Source organism: Python bivittatus, unplaced genomic scaffold, assembly GCF_059951505.1.
Source record: "Python bivittatus isolate LINGU-HERP-01145 unplaced genomic scaffold, Pbiv_v1 ctg000080_np1212, whole genome shotgun sequence".
NCBI classification, from domain to species: Eukaryota; Metazoa; Chordata; class Lepidosauria; order Squamata; family Pythonidae; genus Python; species Python bivittatus.
In genome coordinates this window covers 42,805,144-42,818,732 of record NW_028277035.1, presented here as the reverse complement: position 1 = coordinate 42,818,732, position 13,589 = coordinate 42,805,144, and the positions used below count along the sequence as shown (strand labels likewise).

Here is a 13,589-nt window from a genome sequence, read left to right as displayed (position 1 = left end):
GGCAGACTGGGAGATTGCTGTATTCCATTTCTATTTTTATTTCCTTCTTCCTCCTCCTCCTAATATTACTTGTGTGTATGAATTGGAGATAAAATAGCTAAACAATTGGAAATTCAAACCTCTTCATCAGCACTTGCCTACAGATTTAATTTTCCTCTGAATGTCACCCTTGAAATCTGCCATAAATTGTAGAGATGGATTGTGGTCCTTCTGCCTGAAATGATCAGGGCAGATCTTGGTTAATTGATAGCCCAACAGCCATGCTTCCTAACAGGTGACCAAGACTCAGCAATGCAATGCAATGCAATTCTACTGTCAGGAAGAGTAAAGGAGCAAAGGACCTCTGGCCAGCTTCTGGGTGAGGGGGCTTTCAGCTGGCTTTGTTCTACTCTGCTTGCTCCAGAAGGAACTTATAGTGGCTTTGGTCACAGTCACCCATGCCTTAGTCACCTCCTGTTTGGATTACTGCAATGTGCTCTACATGGGGCTGTCCTTGAAAACCATCCAGAAACTCCAACTGGTCCAGAATGCAGTGGCACATGCAGTTTTGGGCACCCCATGGTTCACCCCTGAGCTGCACTGGCTTCCAGTTGCTTTCTGGATGCAATTCAAGGTGCTGGTTATCACCTTTAAAGCCCTACATGGCACAGGGCCAGGTTACTTGTGGGACCACCTCTCCCTGAGGGTATTGCCCCTTCCTACTTAGATAGGGTGGGTACACTCCAGGTCCCCTCCCTTAAATGTTGCCATCTGATGGGACCTCAGAGGGACGCCTTCTCAGTGGCCACCCCAGCCCTTTGGAAGAGCCTCCCACCTGAGATCTGAGGGATCCCCACCCTTTTAGCCTTCCAGAGGGTTGTGAAGACCTGGCTTTTCCCCCAAGCATTGGGCTAGGATGGGGGTTGAGTTGGAGGCTGTTTGGTCTGGGACCTGGGGGGAAGGTTACTTTTCTTTTTAACCATGTTTTTATGGTTTGTTGTGAGACGCCTTGAGTCACCATATGAGATAGGCGGCCGTATAAGTCCTGAAAATGAATAAATAAATAAACCACACAATAAACCACACTCTGCCCCTTTTTTAAAGAGAAAGCATCTGCACTTGTTGTGACCCAATTAGGTGTGCTGTCCCTGTTCTAATAAGGAAAGGTAGAGGAGGGGAGTCAGTGTGCTTCCCACTGGAGGCCTTCCAGGTTTGCAGGATCCTTAGGTTTCTTTCTGTCAGAATTCTCTTTTTTGCTTTCTTTTTGCTCCTGGTACAGTTTGCTGTGAGGGAGGCTGATGTGCACATTGCAAGAAAGCTTCAGAAGATGGCTTTGAAACTTGGGCAAACACAACAGCACCTTGGTGCCATTCATCCAAGCGTGCAAGACATTTTTCAGGTTTCTTGCCAGGCAATAAAAGAGAAAAGCTACTGCTGTTGCTGCTTTAAGAGGCAGATTCAATGATCAATGTGACTCCTAACTATATTAATGGTGATAATGATTTGATTCATTAGAGCAGCAGTAGCAGCTTTTTTCAGACTCACACAGAAGGACTCATTTTTGAAGTACGTACAGCTCTCAACTCAATTCCATCCCTGGCCTGCCCCCTCCCAGAAAAACAGCATCCCTCTGTAGCCTTTACAGACAGGCAAGACGTTGTCCTAAAAGGAGAGGGCCCCAGGCTTCTTCTGGCTCTCTGATCATTCTTCTCCCCAGGTGCATTGCTGGGTCAATTCATTGCGTGCTATGAAGCTGGGCCGATGGTGACCAGAATCCCTTCTTGTTGGATCCCAGAGACAGTTGACACAGGGCAATGTACAAACTTCTTTATTTTATTATTTTTCTTCAAAGACTAGGTAGAGCAGAATGGTCACCATAGGGTGGATGGATGGAGCCCTTCAATTCTTCCTTGCCCCTTTTGCCTGCATCTTTCACCCCACAAAGACTGGGAAAGGGGCATTTACCAGCTCCCTGCCAGCGCCCAGGTTAAACAAAAAACTCAGAAGTCATGCACTCCTTTGGCTCAGGTTCAGCTGCACAGCTTGCCTGTCAGCCTCCCCCCAGCAGCAATAACCTGAAGGGCCTGCAGGGAGCTGTGTTTGCACTGGACTGCCCATGGAATGCATGTTGCCCCATCACTTTGTGGTTGCAGGTGGGACGAGGACTAGCCAATTAGACACAATGATTCTAGAAAGCAGATGGCGCAAGCAAGGCAGAATGATTCATACAGCCCCCTGGGTTAGTACATGGGGCAGTCAACTGCCCCCACAGACTAGTAAGAGGAAGTAGACAAGAGCAACTCCATGCATGTGACAACTAGTTCTTGGGCACCAGCCAAGGAGAGGACAGGATGCATCAGAAGGCTGGAGTCAATTATTTTGTGACAGTAGTGAGTCCCCAAAGGACGTCCTGTCCTGGAAACCATTTGAAAAAAAAATGGCACACTCACTGGGGGCACACTTCGACTGATACCTGGGAAACAGACTCAAACATTTCTCCTGGTTTCATGGCAAGACATACCTGTCCCTCAAGATCTGTTCAGGCACATAGACAGATACACCAATCACTTGTCCTGTGGTCTCACACACCATATGCTTGGAGGTAATGCAAGAAACACTCAACATGCCTTCTTACCCTGTTATGCTATTCTCTCTCACCCACCTTTTGCTCATGAATGCTTGCAAATGGTCACTCTCTGACATATGAACATCTTTTCATCCATAGCAATGACAGGCACATGCATCAGGTTGTATGATGCATGTGTGCCTCACATAGCGGGCAAGCCTTCTGTGTAAGTTTCTTGGCCACAAAAAGTGTTGGAACAAAAATGAGTCTGGTCACCAGCCTCTGCAGGGAGTCAAACTGGTCAATCTGAGCAAAGCAGCACCATGACATAGGCCACGCCCCTTCTGTACACATGCATATCATGTTTCCTGCACGTCCAAAAGGGACAGCAGCACAATGGCATGACGCTGCTTTTGTTGTTTTGGCAAAAGCAGCTGGAGTCTACAGTTGCCCATCATCTGGTGACCTAGAAGGATATCTTAACCTTTATATATGGGATAAGATAGAACTCTCCAGATATGGTGGAACTCAGCTTGGGCACTTGAGGAAATGAAGTCCCAACACAATTGCAGGACACCAAGTTGGGAAAAGCTGGAGGAGGGAAACAGACCAATACCCACCACTGAACTTACTTTGGCTTTTATCCCTTCTTTTCTTTCCATTCCTCCTCTCATTCCTCCTCTCATTCATTCATTCATTCATTCATTCTCACACACACACATACATAAACACACATATACTCTCTGCAGTGCATGTACACTTCAAATTGGAAGCTGCTCCAGCTCCATTAACTAAAATTTGAAGCAGAACATCAGGGGTTTCTCTTGGTTATCTCGGTGACCTGGGAACTGTGTCCTGCAACTCCTCCCAGTGACATGAAGATAATGTCAGAAACCTGAGGTCAAAGATCATGGGGCACCAAAATGGTTCCTCCCCAGCAGTAAAGAGGATGCTGAAATAAGGAGGAGCTGCAGCACAAATATGTCTCCTGTGGCTTGGGGCTTCTGCTCCTATCCTAGTAGCAGAGGAAGAGGCTTAGCTTCATGATTTGTATATTTTTCGTGTGAGATGGGGCCTAGGAGGCCCTACGGACATTCACACATGGTGAAGCCAGGTTTCATTTTACCTCATTTTCTGTGGGCATTGCCATTCCATGTCCCTCCAATGTTACAAGACATGGCTTCTTTCTGTCTCTTGCTCTTGCCTAGAATGGAGCTCTCAGGCTGGTGGGGTCCAGAGGCTTACTGGTACCTCTCTCTGCCTACCCTGGGGGATGGGGATACCAACGAGAGGGTGTAGTGGTAATTTTGTCAACTGAGAGCAACAGCATCACCACAAGTTGGGAAGCTGGCTTCAGCATCAGCCCTTTGCCCCATGTGAAAAGCAGATTTATTGCAGTTTTCAACATACAACCAGGAGGGTTATGTAGACAATAGACAACCTGTGTACCCCTGGCAAAGTCCTGCCATTTTGGCACAAAGTTTGCTTGCCTAGCAACCAACATGGAACTTGCAGGACTCTCACTGGTCCCTCACAATCACACTCTTTTGTCCTATGGATGATTGCAGACAATCTCATGTTATATTGACAAAACAGGTGTTAATGGGCTGTCCCCTTACCACCTCCAGCCTGGTCCCCTCTTCACTTTGCCTGAGGACCCTTTGCTCCCAGCTCCATGGGGGCCATACAATGACCATCTAGTGAGTGACTAGCAGAGACAATAAGACAAATAACAGGTGTTGGGGTGATTTACCCTGTTACAGAGATACCTATGCAAAAACATGTTGGGCGGCCAGAGACACAGACAAGCAGGCAAGGGGGTGAGAGGGTGGTCCCTGACCCCAGGACGCTCCTTTGTACAGCATGACAGAGCGCAGCCTGCAGAGTTTTTAGCGTTGATAGTATTGCAGTCTAACTGATATGGCTTTAACTATTAAGGAAGAAAGGAAGGATAGATAGAAAGAAAGGTGGACCTTGGATGCAGGGAGATAACTCCCAGATTCAAACTTGATCCCATCCCCAAACAAAAGTAGAAGAGACAGGGTACCAGGAAAACTTACCAAATAATCCAGGCCTTCCTTCTTCCCAAATAAACAATGAAAGAATGAAACTACAAAACTTCCCCATAAAAGGATGGACTTTGATTTTGCTTTCAGTAGTGGCCAAGGACTGTTGGTACTGGGGAGAGGGCAGCAGGCCAAACCAGCAGTGAGCCTTCCCCCTTGTCTCATAGTCACCCCATTTTGGGTAATGTTGTGGCCCTGAAGAAACAATGGGGAGGATCAGCCAGGGACTGAATGTAACTGTGCAGTAAAAGGGAACTACTGGTGTGTGCTGGAGTGTGGGTCTGGTGCCCAACACACCCCCAGGGCATATTGGGCTGCAGAAATGGAAGAGTGGGAAGGTTTTCTCATACACCATGAAGGACCCATCCTTTGGAATCAGCATGTGTGTCTGAATATGTATGCCTGTAGTGTTTCTAGACTTTTCAGTGGAAGAGGAAACGGGGGCAGTAGAAAAGGCAACGATTTCTATCTTAGATGCAAGAACAATTCTGCTAATATTTGTGTTTACCATTATGTTTCCGCTGAGGAGCAGATTGGTAGAGTCCTAGGGTCAAGATATGACAGGGATGGGCTTACTGGCTTCAACACAGACCCCTTGGTCTAGTAGATAATTCAAACTCCCCAGCTTGAGAGGCTGTGCTGCTCTCTAGGGCATTCCTAGAACCTCCTAAAGAAAGCAGGGATCCTCTGTTGGATGTGTGAACCCATCCCATTCCATTTAGTGTCTTCATTTTGGTCAGTTGAGCCATAAAGCAACCTCTACATTCATCGCTTTCTGCAGCATGGGAAGGGGAGTGTAATTTCCATGCCTTGTCTTTTTACTCTGTAAAAGTCTGTAACGGTGTCAGCCAGAGAGCTTTTTCAAATAAAATACTACTACTGGCCTGTGGAATGGGAAAAATCACCTTACCTCCCAAAAGGGGTTACCTCTATCTTAGGACCCCTAAGCAGCCCTAGTGTTGCTATGGAAGTACACATGTTTGTATTCATATGTGTAGGAACCAAAGGTAAATTTTTCTGCTTGATAACTCACAATTCTTTGTAATGGGCCTCCACACTGGTGCTTGTGGTTAGAGTTTGATTCCTCTTAGGAATGAGCTCTTCCTCCCCAAGCATGTAACAAGACTGTATGATATGCCAACAGCCCTCAAAGTGAGGACTGGGAGCAGTGTGTGTGTGTGTGTGTGTGTGTGTGTGTGTGTCCAATTGGTCCTTCCCTTGGTCAGAGATGGAATGTGCAGGGGCTGGCTTGGCCCCCAGAAATTAGGCAGGAACAGTGGTACAGAGATTAACAGGCCACCATCTCTGCTTGGCAGTCAGCACAGGGCTAAGGAATGTGGGGGAGGAGGGCAGGCTCAGAGGATTGTGCAGGGGCCTGGCCTCCCTCTGCTGCCTCCTCCTCCAAAACCCCATGAGGTTGCATCATTGAATTTGGTCCCAGTTCCCATTTGTTTTTGCTTTGATTTGACCATCTAGCCAGCTGGCACTTTGGCACCACAGAACTTCACTCCAGCTCTGTGTTGGGAAGGGAAAGCCCAAGTGGGGGCGGGGGGGGGGGGAGACAAGCTCCTGGCAGTGCCCAGCCTGTGGCTCCAAGGAATCCAGCAGCTGAGAGTGATGAGTAGCAAGGGGGCAGGGTGGGGAGTGCGTCCTGTGCCTGATGTGCTTCTCCTGGGGAAAAAGAGGATGGCCTGGGAAGGGCCTGTGGCACAAAGACATGTGTGAAGTCTCCCCTTGAAACAAAATCTGGAAAGGAAAATGCCCCATGAAACCCCAAAAGAAAGTCCCTTCACCACCCAAAAGCCTGAACCAAGTGTTGAGTTGGCAACACCAGGAAACTCTGGGTGGGACTTGGGCTGGTATGGCAGCTACTTCTTGAACATGTCCTGCAATGGACCTGGCAGATACTTGAGCACCGTATCCAGAATGCTCTCCTCATCCTCATCTTCATCATCCCCACAGCCTGCTGGGATGGCTTTCTTGGGTCGTGTCAGGCTCCCCTCACAGGGCTGCTCCAGTGCCGCCTTCTCCTCTGCCTCTTTCTCCTCTTTCTTCTTCAGGCCGTACTGTGTGGGGGAGACATACAAGACTTCTCAGAGGGACGCAGCAGAAGATGGATCTTGACCACAACATTCTTGGGGCTTGGGCCATGGGTGTCCTTAATTAAGATTGCATTAACTTAATCACTCAGGCTTCTGCAGATGAACTAGCTGCTCCAGTCAATTGCTTCTATAGAGATACTGTACATTCTGTTCTTAGGGTTATCATCCTGGAACATGAACACTGTACAGAGATCTTTAAATCTTCCCTGAAACTGAGAGACAGGAAGCTGCAACTTCTATTGCCCTATGTAGTCCTGTAATCCAACCCTCTTCTTTACTGTCTAAGCTAAGGCAGAATCTAGGTGGGCCATCAAGTAGCTGGAACAGTGCGTGGACCCTGAATGAATCAGAGGTAACTCTAACCCTTATCTTTCACTTTAATGGGAAATCTGGAAAACAATTCTATGCTTTTTCATTCATTTAGAGTTTACATTCTTTGCCCACTCGACCAAAGGTGGCTTACAATAACCACAGCAACTGTGCCAAATGACTATGCTGGATATAAACAATGGGAGTTCTAGTTTGACAATGACTTTAAGGCCCCATGTTGGAAGCTGGATTAAATAGTGTAAGTGCTACATTAGATATCTGGCTAAAGGATCTGAGGTTGCTATGTGCCTGCATAACATTTCCCTCTCCTCTCATGATCCACTGAAGAAGGCTAGGGAAACACAAAACCTAAACAAATGCAAAATATAATGTGTTCCTTTGCATAACCTGCAATCCACTATTTTCATCTGCCCCAGGTAAAAAAAAATATCATGGGCTGGTCACTGGAAGACACTAATGCACTATCTACATCTGCAGAAGGATCTTGAGAATTGCAGGTAAGAAGCACATTGCCTTAATATTACCATTTCTAGTGTGGATGATAGACAGACCTGCAGCACCCCTGCTAATATTCTGAGGCTGACTGGAGCCAAAAGGGGGCTGTGATTGACAGAGGGAATGACTCTGGAGAGAATAGGCAACATTGTGATGAACTGGAACTTGTCTTCATTGAGGTCACTGCCGGTAGAGAAGGGCCAGGCTCTGAAACTCCTAAAAGCAGTGTAAAAAAGGGCTGATACATTAAAAGGTGAGAGAAGAGCGCTGCCTTAAATTCTCCCATCTCTGCATAATTATTTAAAGGGATAGCAGAATCTGGTCATACTGTTTTAAGTTTTTTTAAAAAAACAAAAACAAGGGACAGAGAATGATCTTTAGTTTATTTCCAGTGACCTATTTTCTCCTCTTGCAAGACAAGTAAGCCAGGAGAAGCAAAATGGCAAGGAGGATGCCAAGGAACACAGAGTTCGGGGCGGGTTACAATGGCTCATGCCTGGCCCAAAGACACTATATTCCCCTTGAGACCACATACCAAAAATTCATGAATGATTCTCCTCTTGCTGCAGTGCAAACAGAGAAATGGGACACAGAAAGAAATCATTCATGAGCAAGTGCATGTAGTCCCTGCGGGAGAGCCGGCTTGGAAGCCTGGTTGGATCATTTCACCTCAGCTGAACAGACTGTCACTTTCTCCAGGGGTAGCTCCTGGGTCTGCCTTCCAGAGATCAGGAAAGGAAAAGTCAAAGCCTGCCTAAGAAAAGGAAGCACTGAAAAAGGGATAGTGGATGGGCACTGAGCCAATGAGGATGAATGAATGACTGTTGTCAATAGCAGAGAGCCCCCTTTCTCTTAGCATCAAGAAGCTGAATACTGGCCAGCTTTCATACATTAAGGATTATCAGCAACAAAAAGAAGTTCACACCAAAGATGCTCTAAGCTGGTAATCTTATGGCCTAGCAGAGACCACTTCACCTCTAGTTGCTGGACTCCAGTAGAAGCTTTTTAAACTAGTATAGTTGGCCTGGAATAAGAGCTACAGAGAAAAGGCTGTTCTTTGTGGGGAGTAAAAGAAGGAATAACCTTTGGAAGGTGAATGAATGTAACCATGTTGCGTGCAGGTGTGTTTCTTTTCCTTCCATCTGGAACTACTGGAGTGAGGAAGAAGCAATGCTGGGATGCTTCGATGGGGTACAAATAGCTCCACAGGCTCATGGAAACAGCCCTTGTTAAATCAAAGTGCTTTAATTCACTTTCCCTTAGTGAAGAGGGATGAGACTGTGAGGCTTTGTTCACTATAGACAGGGTCATCCTGCTGGCAGAATGCTGCCAATCAAGGGGAAAGCAGGATTAGATCCCTTGCCAGCCCTCTTCTCTGGGTGCAGATTTCATGACTGTGGGCCCTTAACTCTTTCCCTTCCCATTCTCTGGATGTCATCCTGCTCTTGGGGAGGACTCATTTCCAGGTGCCAGAAGCTCCTTCAAGGAGTGGAGCCCTGAGGGTATCTTTTAGGAATTCAGTTGTCCCATGCATTTCCCAAAACACAGGGCAGTGAACGGGCACATCTGGCTGCACCTCATGGGCATCTGGTTGAGAAATGAAATGCTGGGCTAAGATGGGCCTTGGTATGATCCAGCAGGGCTACTTATATATTCTTACCTTCAGGTGCTGGCTGCCCAGGTGCCATCTTTGCCCAATCTTCATTGTTCCCCTTTGGGAAAGGCACAGTCCGGGAGAAGCCCCAGGGAAGCCACATTTCAAGTGAAATAGAGACTTGAAGTTGCAGCCCTTCAATGGGAAGGCAGATGGGGCAGGGTTTCAGGGAGAGAGCAGGGGGTTCAAAGAAGGAGAGGGGCCTTGTTTGGATCTCTGTGGGCTAGATGGAGCAACTGGGAAAGATTTAGCCCATGGCCTGGAAGATCTCCATTCCTGCTGTAGATAATTGTCCAAGATGCTGGACCTGTAAGGGATATTGTCTATTGAGTTTTGCAATATTCCCATCTCCTGTAATTGCTCCAGCCCATGCTAGACAGAAATCCTATGCCACGGGAAGGCTAATTAGATGTGAACTAGTTCTGTGACAAAACTGCTGGCTCTCTTTCCCTCTTTATTAAAAAGCAGATGCATGAACAACCAGGAGCTGGTGTGGCCATCCAACTGCCAAACCCTAAGACAGGAATATCTTCAGATGTTGTTAAACTACAACTCCCAGCAGCCCATGTATGGCCAATAATAAGAAATGGTAGCATCTGTAACAAGGCATCATGAGGTCAAAATGATGACACGTATCATGAAATCATCATGAACGTGGCATGTTTATGTAATGACGTCATGATGTCTGAAGCAAGTAAGTTCCCCTCAACCCTTGCTCCTTCATGGATGCCCAGGAGAATGGATGCTCACAGTTCTAGTTCAACAACAACCTTTTAAAAGTTAAAAGTTTAACAGATTTTTTTAAACAATGGGCAATCAGTGCCGATCTAAAATAATTCAGGTTAGACTGAGTGGCTCCCCGAAATCGAGTTTTGTCCTTTAAAAATAAAATCCGAGCCTTAACCATCACGATCAGTAATCACTTCTCCAGTTTCCTGTAGCTCAGTCGCCTTACTCTCCATCCTTTTCTTGCCATTTCTTCCGAATCGCTCCCTCAAGGTGTTAATGATAGACTGTTTCATTGGAAAATGGCAGGGAGGTGACCCACCTTATCGCGGATTTGCTGTCGAACCTTTTCCCGCTCAGCCTCCATGCGGGCGTGCTTTGCCTTGCGCTCTTCCTCTTGCTGGCGCAAGGCTTCTTGTCGCTCTTCTTCCTTCTTCTGGGCGTCGGGGTCTTTTTCCTCCTCTCCTCCCAACATTTTACCCATGTCCTTCGTGGCCCCTGTACATTACATGTTTGAAAACATAGTGAGAGGGGGTGCTGAGGGAAATCCCCATATCATTTCAATATTTCCCAGGAGGCTGACGTCATCCACTTCTACTATTAAGGAAAAAGGAAGAGGTGGTGGGTGGACAGATGTAGGGCCAGGCAAAATAGCTACCAGCTTCTCCACCTGTCTTATAAAGAAGCTGAAACCTATTAGATAATGTCAGGGCCAGTGATTTGCACTTTCTTTTCTAGATGGAATATCTCTCCAGGGCAGAATCCCAGAGCCAGTAATCTTCCTGGTTGTGAGAAGAAGACAGTATTTTCACTCCGAGACAAATTTCCTTGGCAGATCTCTAGAGGGAGCTCAGATGTCACTAGACATCTGAGTAAGAACACTGTATTTTTCAGAAGGGTCTCTCTCTTTCTCTCATAATTATCTGTTTTCCCATTACTGCAAAATTCTCTGAGCTTGAATAGAATATCATACAAGTAATATCTTTGTACTGTGCATTAGAAATAGCCATGATATACTGGTGTTGGTTGTGCCATTGTGGGGCAAAGGCCTGGACAATTCTGTCTTCTTAAAAAAAAAAATCCTCAGTATTAGTGATAAGTAAAATCCAAGAGCTAATCAGACGGTCAGCATAGTGTAGCTGTAAAGGAGTTGGACTGGGACTCTGAGGTCCAGGTTCAAATCTTATTTGACTTTGCTCACAGAGTAAAATTGGGCCAGTCCTTTCTCTCGGAGAAGCTACTTTATAGAGAGTTTATGTTGAGGATAAAATGAAAAGGGACCTCCCTGTGCCCTGCCTTGATCTCTCAGAGACTCTAAAGCAAAGACAGATAACCTGTGACTAAGTCCTCTTTTTTTACAGGCCTTGGAACTTTCTCTAACCACATCTGTTGGAGTAAATGTCAGCTGTGAACTTCTCAGTCAGAAGACTTTTCTGGCCTGCTCTGTTGTAAATTGTATGCTTCTCTGCCATGGGAAGAAGCAATTGTTTATTCCCAACTGTGCAAGGGAGCCTCAAACTTGCTATGCACTGTGCTATGCTAACAGTAGCTCAGCTAAGAGCCCGGCAGCATTAATTTACCACAGCAATTTTTTTCAGCAATCTAGAGTTGCAAGTCAACCTTGGTTCCCGAAACCCCCAGAGACTAAGATGTTTAATCACAAGTTCTAGCTTCCTCCTCCTTTGCTTCTGTGATTTATCCTCATTTCACCCAAACCAGCCAAGACCAGGAACAACAGTTGCTGGTTGCAAGATCCCAGAAAGTCATGTATGACAAGAAAAAAAGTCTTAAGTATGATCTGGCCATCTACTTGAGGTCAAAACTATGATGGATTACAATGGCTTGGTTACTTGTGGGTGGGGTAGTTGAGTGGGGCAAGTTATATACACACTAGAACCCTCTTTTCCAGCCCTGCACTAAAATATCAGCTGGAAACTGATTGCTCTGGAATTGCATCCTATTGGTGCAAATCAAGGGAATTATTCCATACTGATCTGGGGGAGAATTAGCCTAGGCTTCTGAAAAGTACTAGGATGGGGGATCAGGGAACTCCAGGGCTGTACGATAGGAGAAAGTTCACAAAATACCTCCAAAGACGACAAATGACAAATCACTTCAGTAACATTGCCAAGAAAACTGCATGAATGCATTTCATCAGGAGATGAGTTCCACTTGAGGACATTTTCCTCATTCATTCATTCATTCATTCATTCATTCATTCATTCATTCATTCATTCATTCATTCTTCGCATTTGTCACCGCCCATCTCACTGGAAGCAACTCTGGGCAATTTACAGTAAAAGAATAAATATTAATTAAAATACAATATAACAATATTCTTACAAATAATAAATCTCTTCCCAGCTATTTAGTTCTTGTTCTACTTTTCATTAAATAGTAAATATGACAACTGTGCCTCTGAAAAGATGTAGCCCTTTACTTCTGAGGAATAAGAACCGAAGCTCTATAGAAATTGAACAAAGGTGTGACTTATCAGTAACATTTGTGGCTTGGTAAAATCACAAGCATTCATGTTTTGGCTAAAAATTGAATATATAAATATACCAATAGGAAAAAATAGGGCATTTCCTTTTGCAAAAAATATTCTTAAAGTACTGAAAACATACTCAAAATCAATTCCTTTTGAATGTGTTCTAAATTTGGAATAGATAGGCCCCTGAATTAACTCCATACCCATCGCCCCTCTAACCATTAATATTTTGTCATGTGTTTTATAATGGAGGTAAAATTAAACAAGGTTGGGAAATGAAAAGATTTTCTTATTTAAAGGATTTGCTTAATGAGAATATTATAATTCTAGGAAATTTGGCTCAGTCATGATTTCATACAGACCTGTTTTCGTACTTCTGGCAGGTAAAACACAAATGACTAGAGCCATGACTAAATTTGAAATTAGGCTAAATTCATCACTTAATAGGGAAAAAGGGAGAACGTCAAAATTTTATAGCATTCTGGTAGAAGACAAAACAAACTTATCCAATAAGTTGAAAGCAATATGTGTGCTCTCACCAAGAAGGAGGCAGCAGAGGAAGGAGAAGAAACCAGAGCTGCTCCTGGCCAGGCAGGCTTGTTGTCCTGGAGAGGAAGGTGTGCGTGCTTCAGAGCAGAGAGGAGGACTACTAAAAAAGACATCTCCCACCCACAGGCTCTGTCTTGCAGCCTCTCAGCTTTGCCCACTTCTTACCAAACTTCCTTGTCTAGTAGTAAAAGGCAAAAATTCTGTATGGATGTAGTATTTAGAGTCACTGCTCCTTTTTGACAAAATCATGACTGATGTACAGTGGAGCTTAAAAGCTACATATTTGTGTGTGGCAAAAGTATGTGAACTTCTAGGATTACCAGTTCATTTGAAGGGGAAATTAGAATCAGATGTTTCCATCAATGGGATGATAATCAGGTGTGAGTATGGAAGGTCCTGCCTTATTTAAAGAATAGAATTCTGGGTATTCACTATTGAAGTCTGATCTTCACAAGATAGGTATCTGGAAGCGTGTCATGGCTTGAACAAGATTTCTGAGGACCTCAGAAAAACAGTTGTTGATGCTCACCAGGCTGGAAAAAACTATTTGCAAAGTATTTGGACCCCACCAGTCCACTGTGAGGCAGTTTCTGTATAAATGGAGGCAATTCAGCACCCAAGAGTGGTTGAT

At 45.3% G+C, this 13,589-nt stretch overlaps 1 protein-coding gene across 2 annotated transcripts in view; it reads right to left on the bottom strand.

Moving 5' to 3' along the window:
- Window positions 1-640: 640 nt before the first annotated feature.
- The window catches only part of CPLX2 (complexin 2), a 141,917-nt gene continuing 128,968 nt past the window's right edge, over window positions 641-13,589 (bottom strand). For both annotated transcript variants that reach the window (XM_088133910.1, XM_088133909.1), the window contains exons 4-5: window positions 10,241-10,416; window positions 641-6,677 (exon numbers count right to left, since the gene is read on the bottom strand). In XM_088133910.1, coding sequence (XP_087990036.1) covers window positions 6,480-6,677; window positions 10,241-10,416 — 374 coding nt within the window. In that variant the 3' untranslated portion in view covers window positions 641-6,479. The remainder of the gene's footprint in view (window positions 6,678-10,240; window positions 10,417-13,589) is intronic.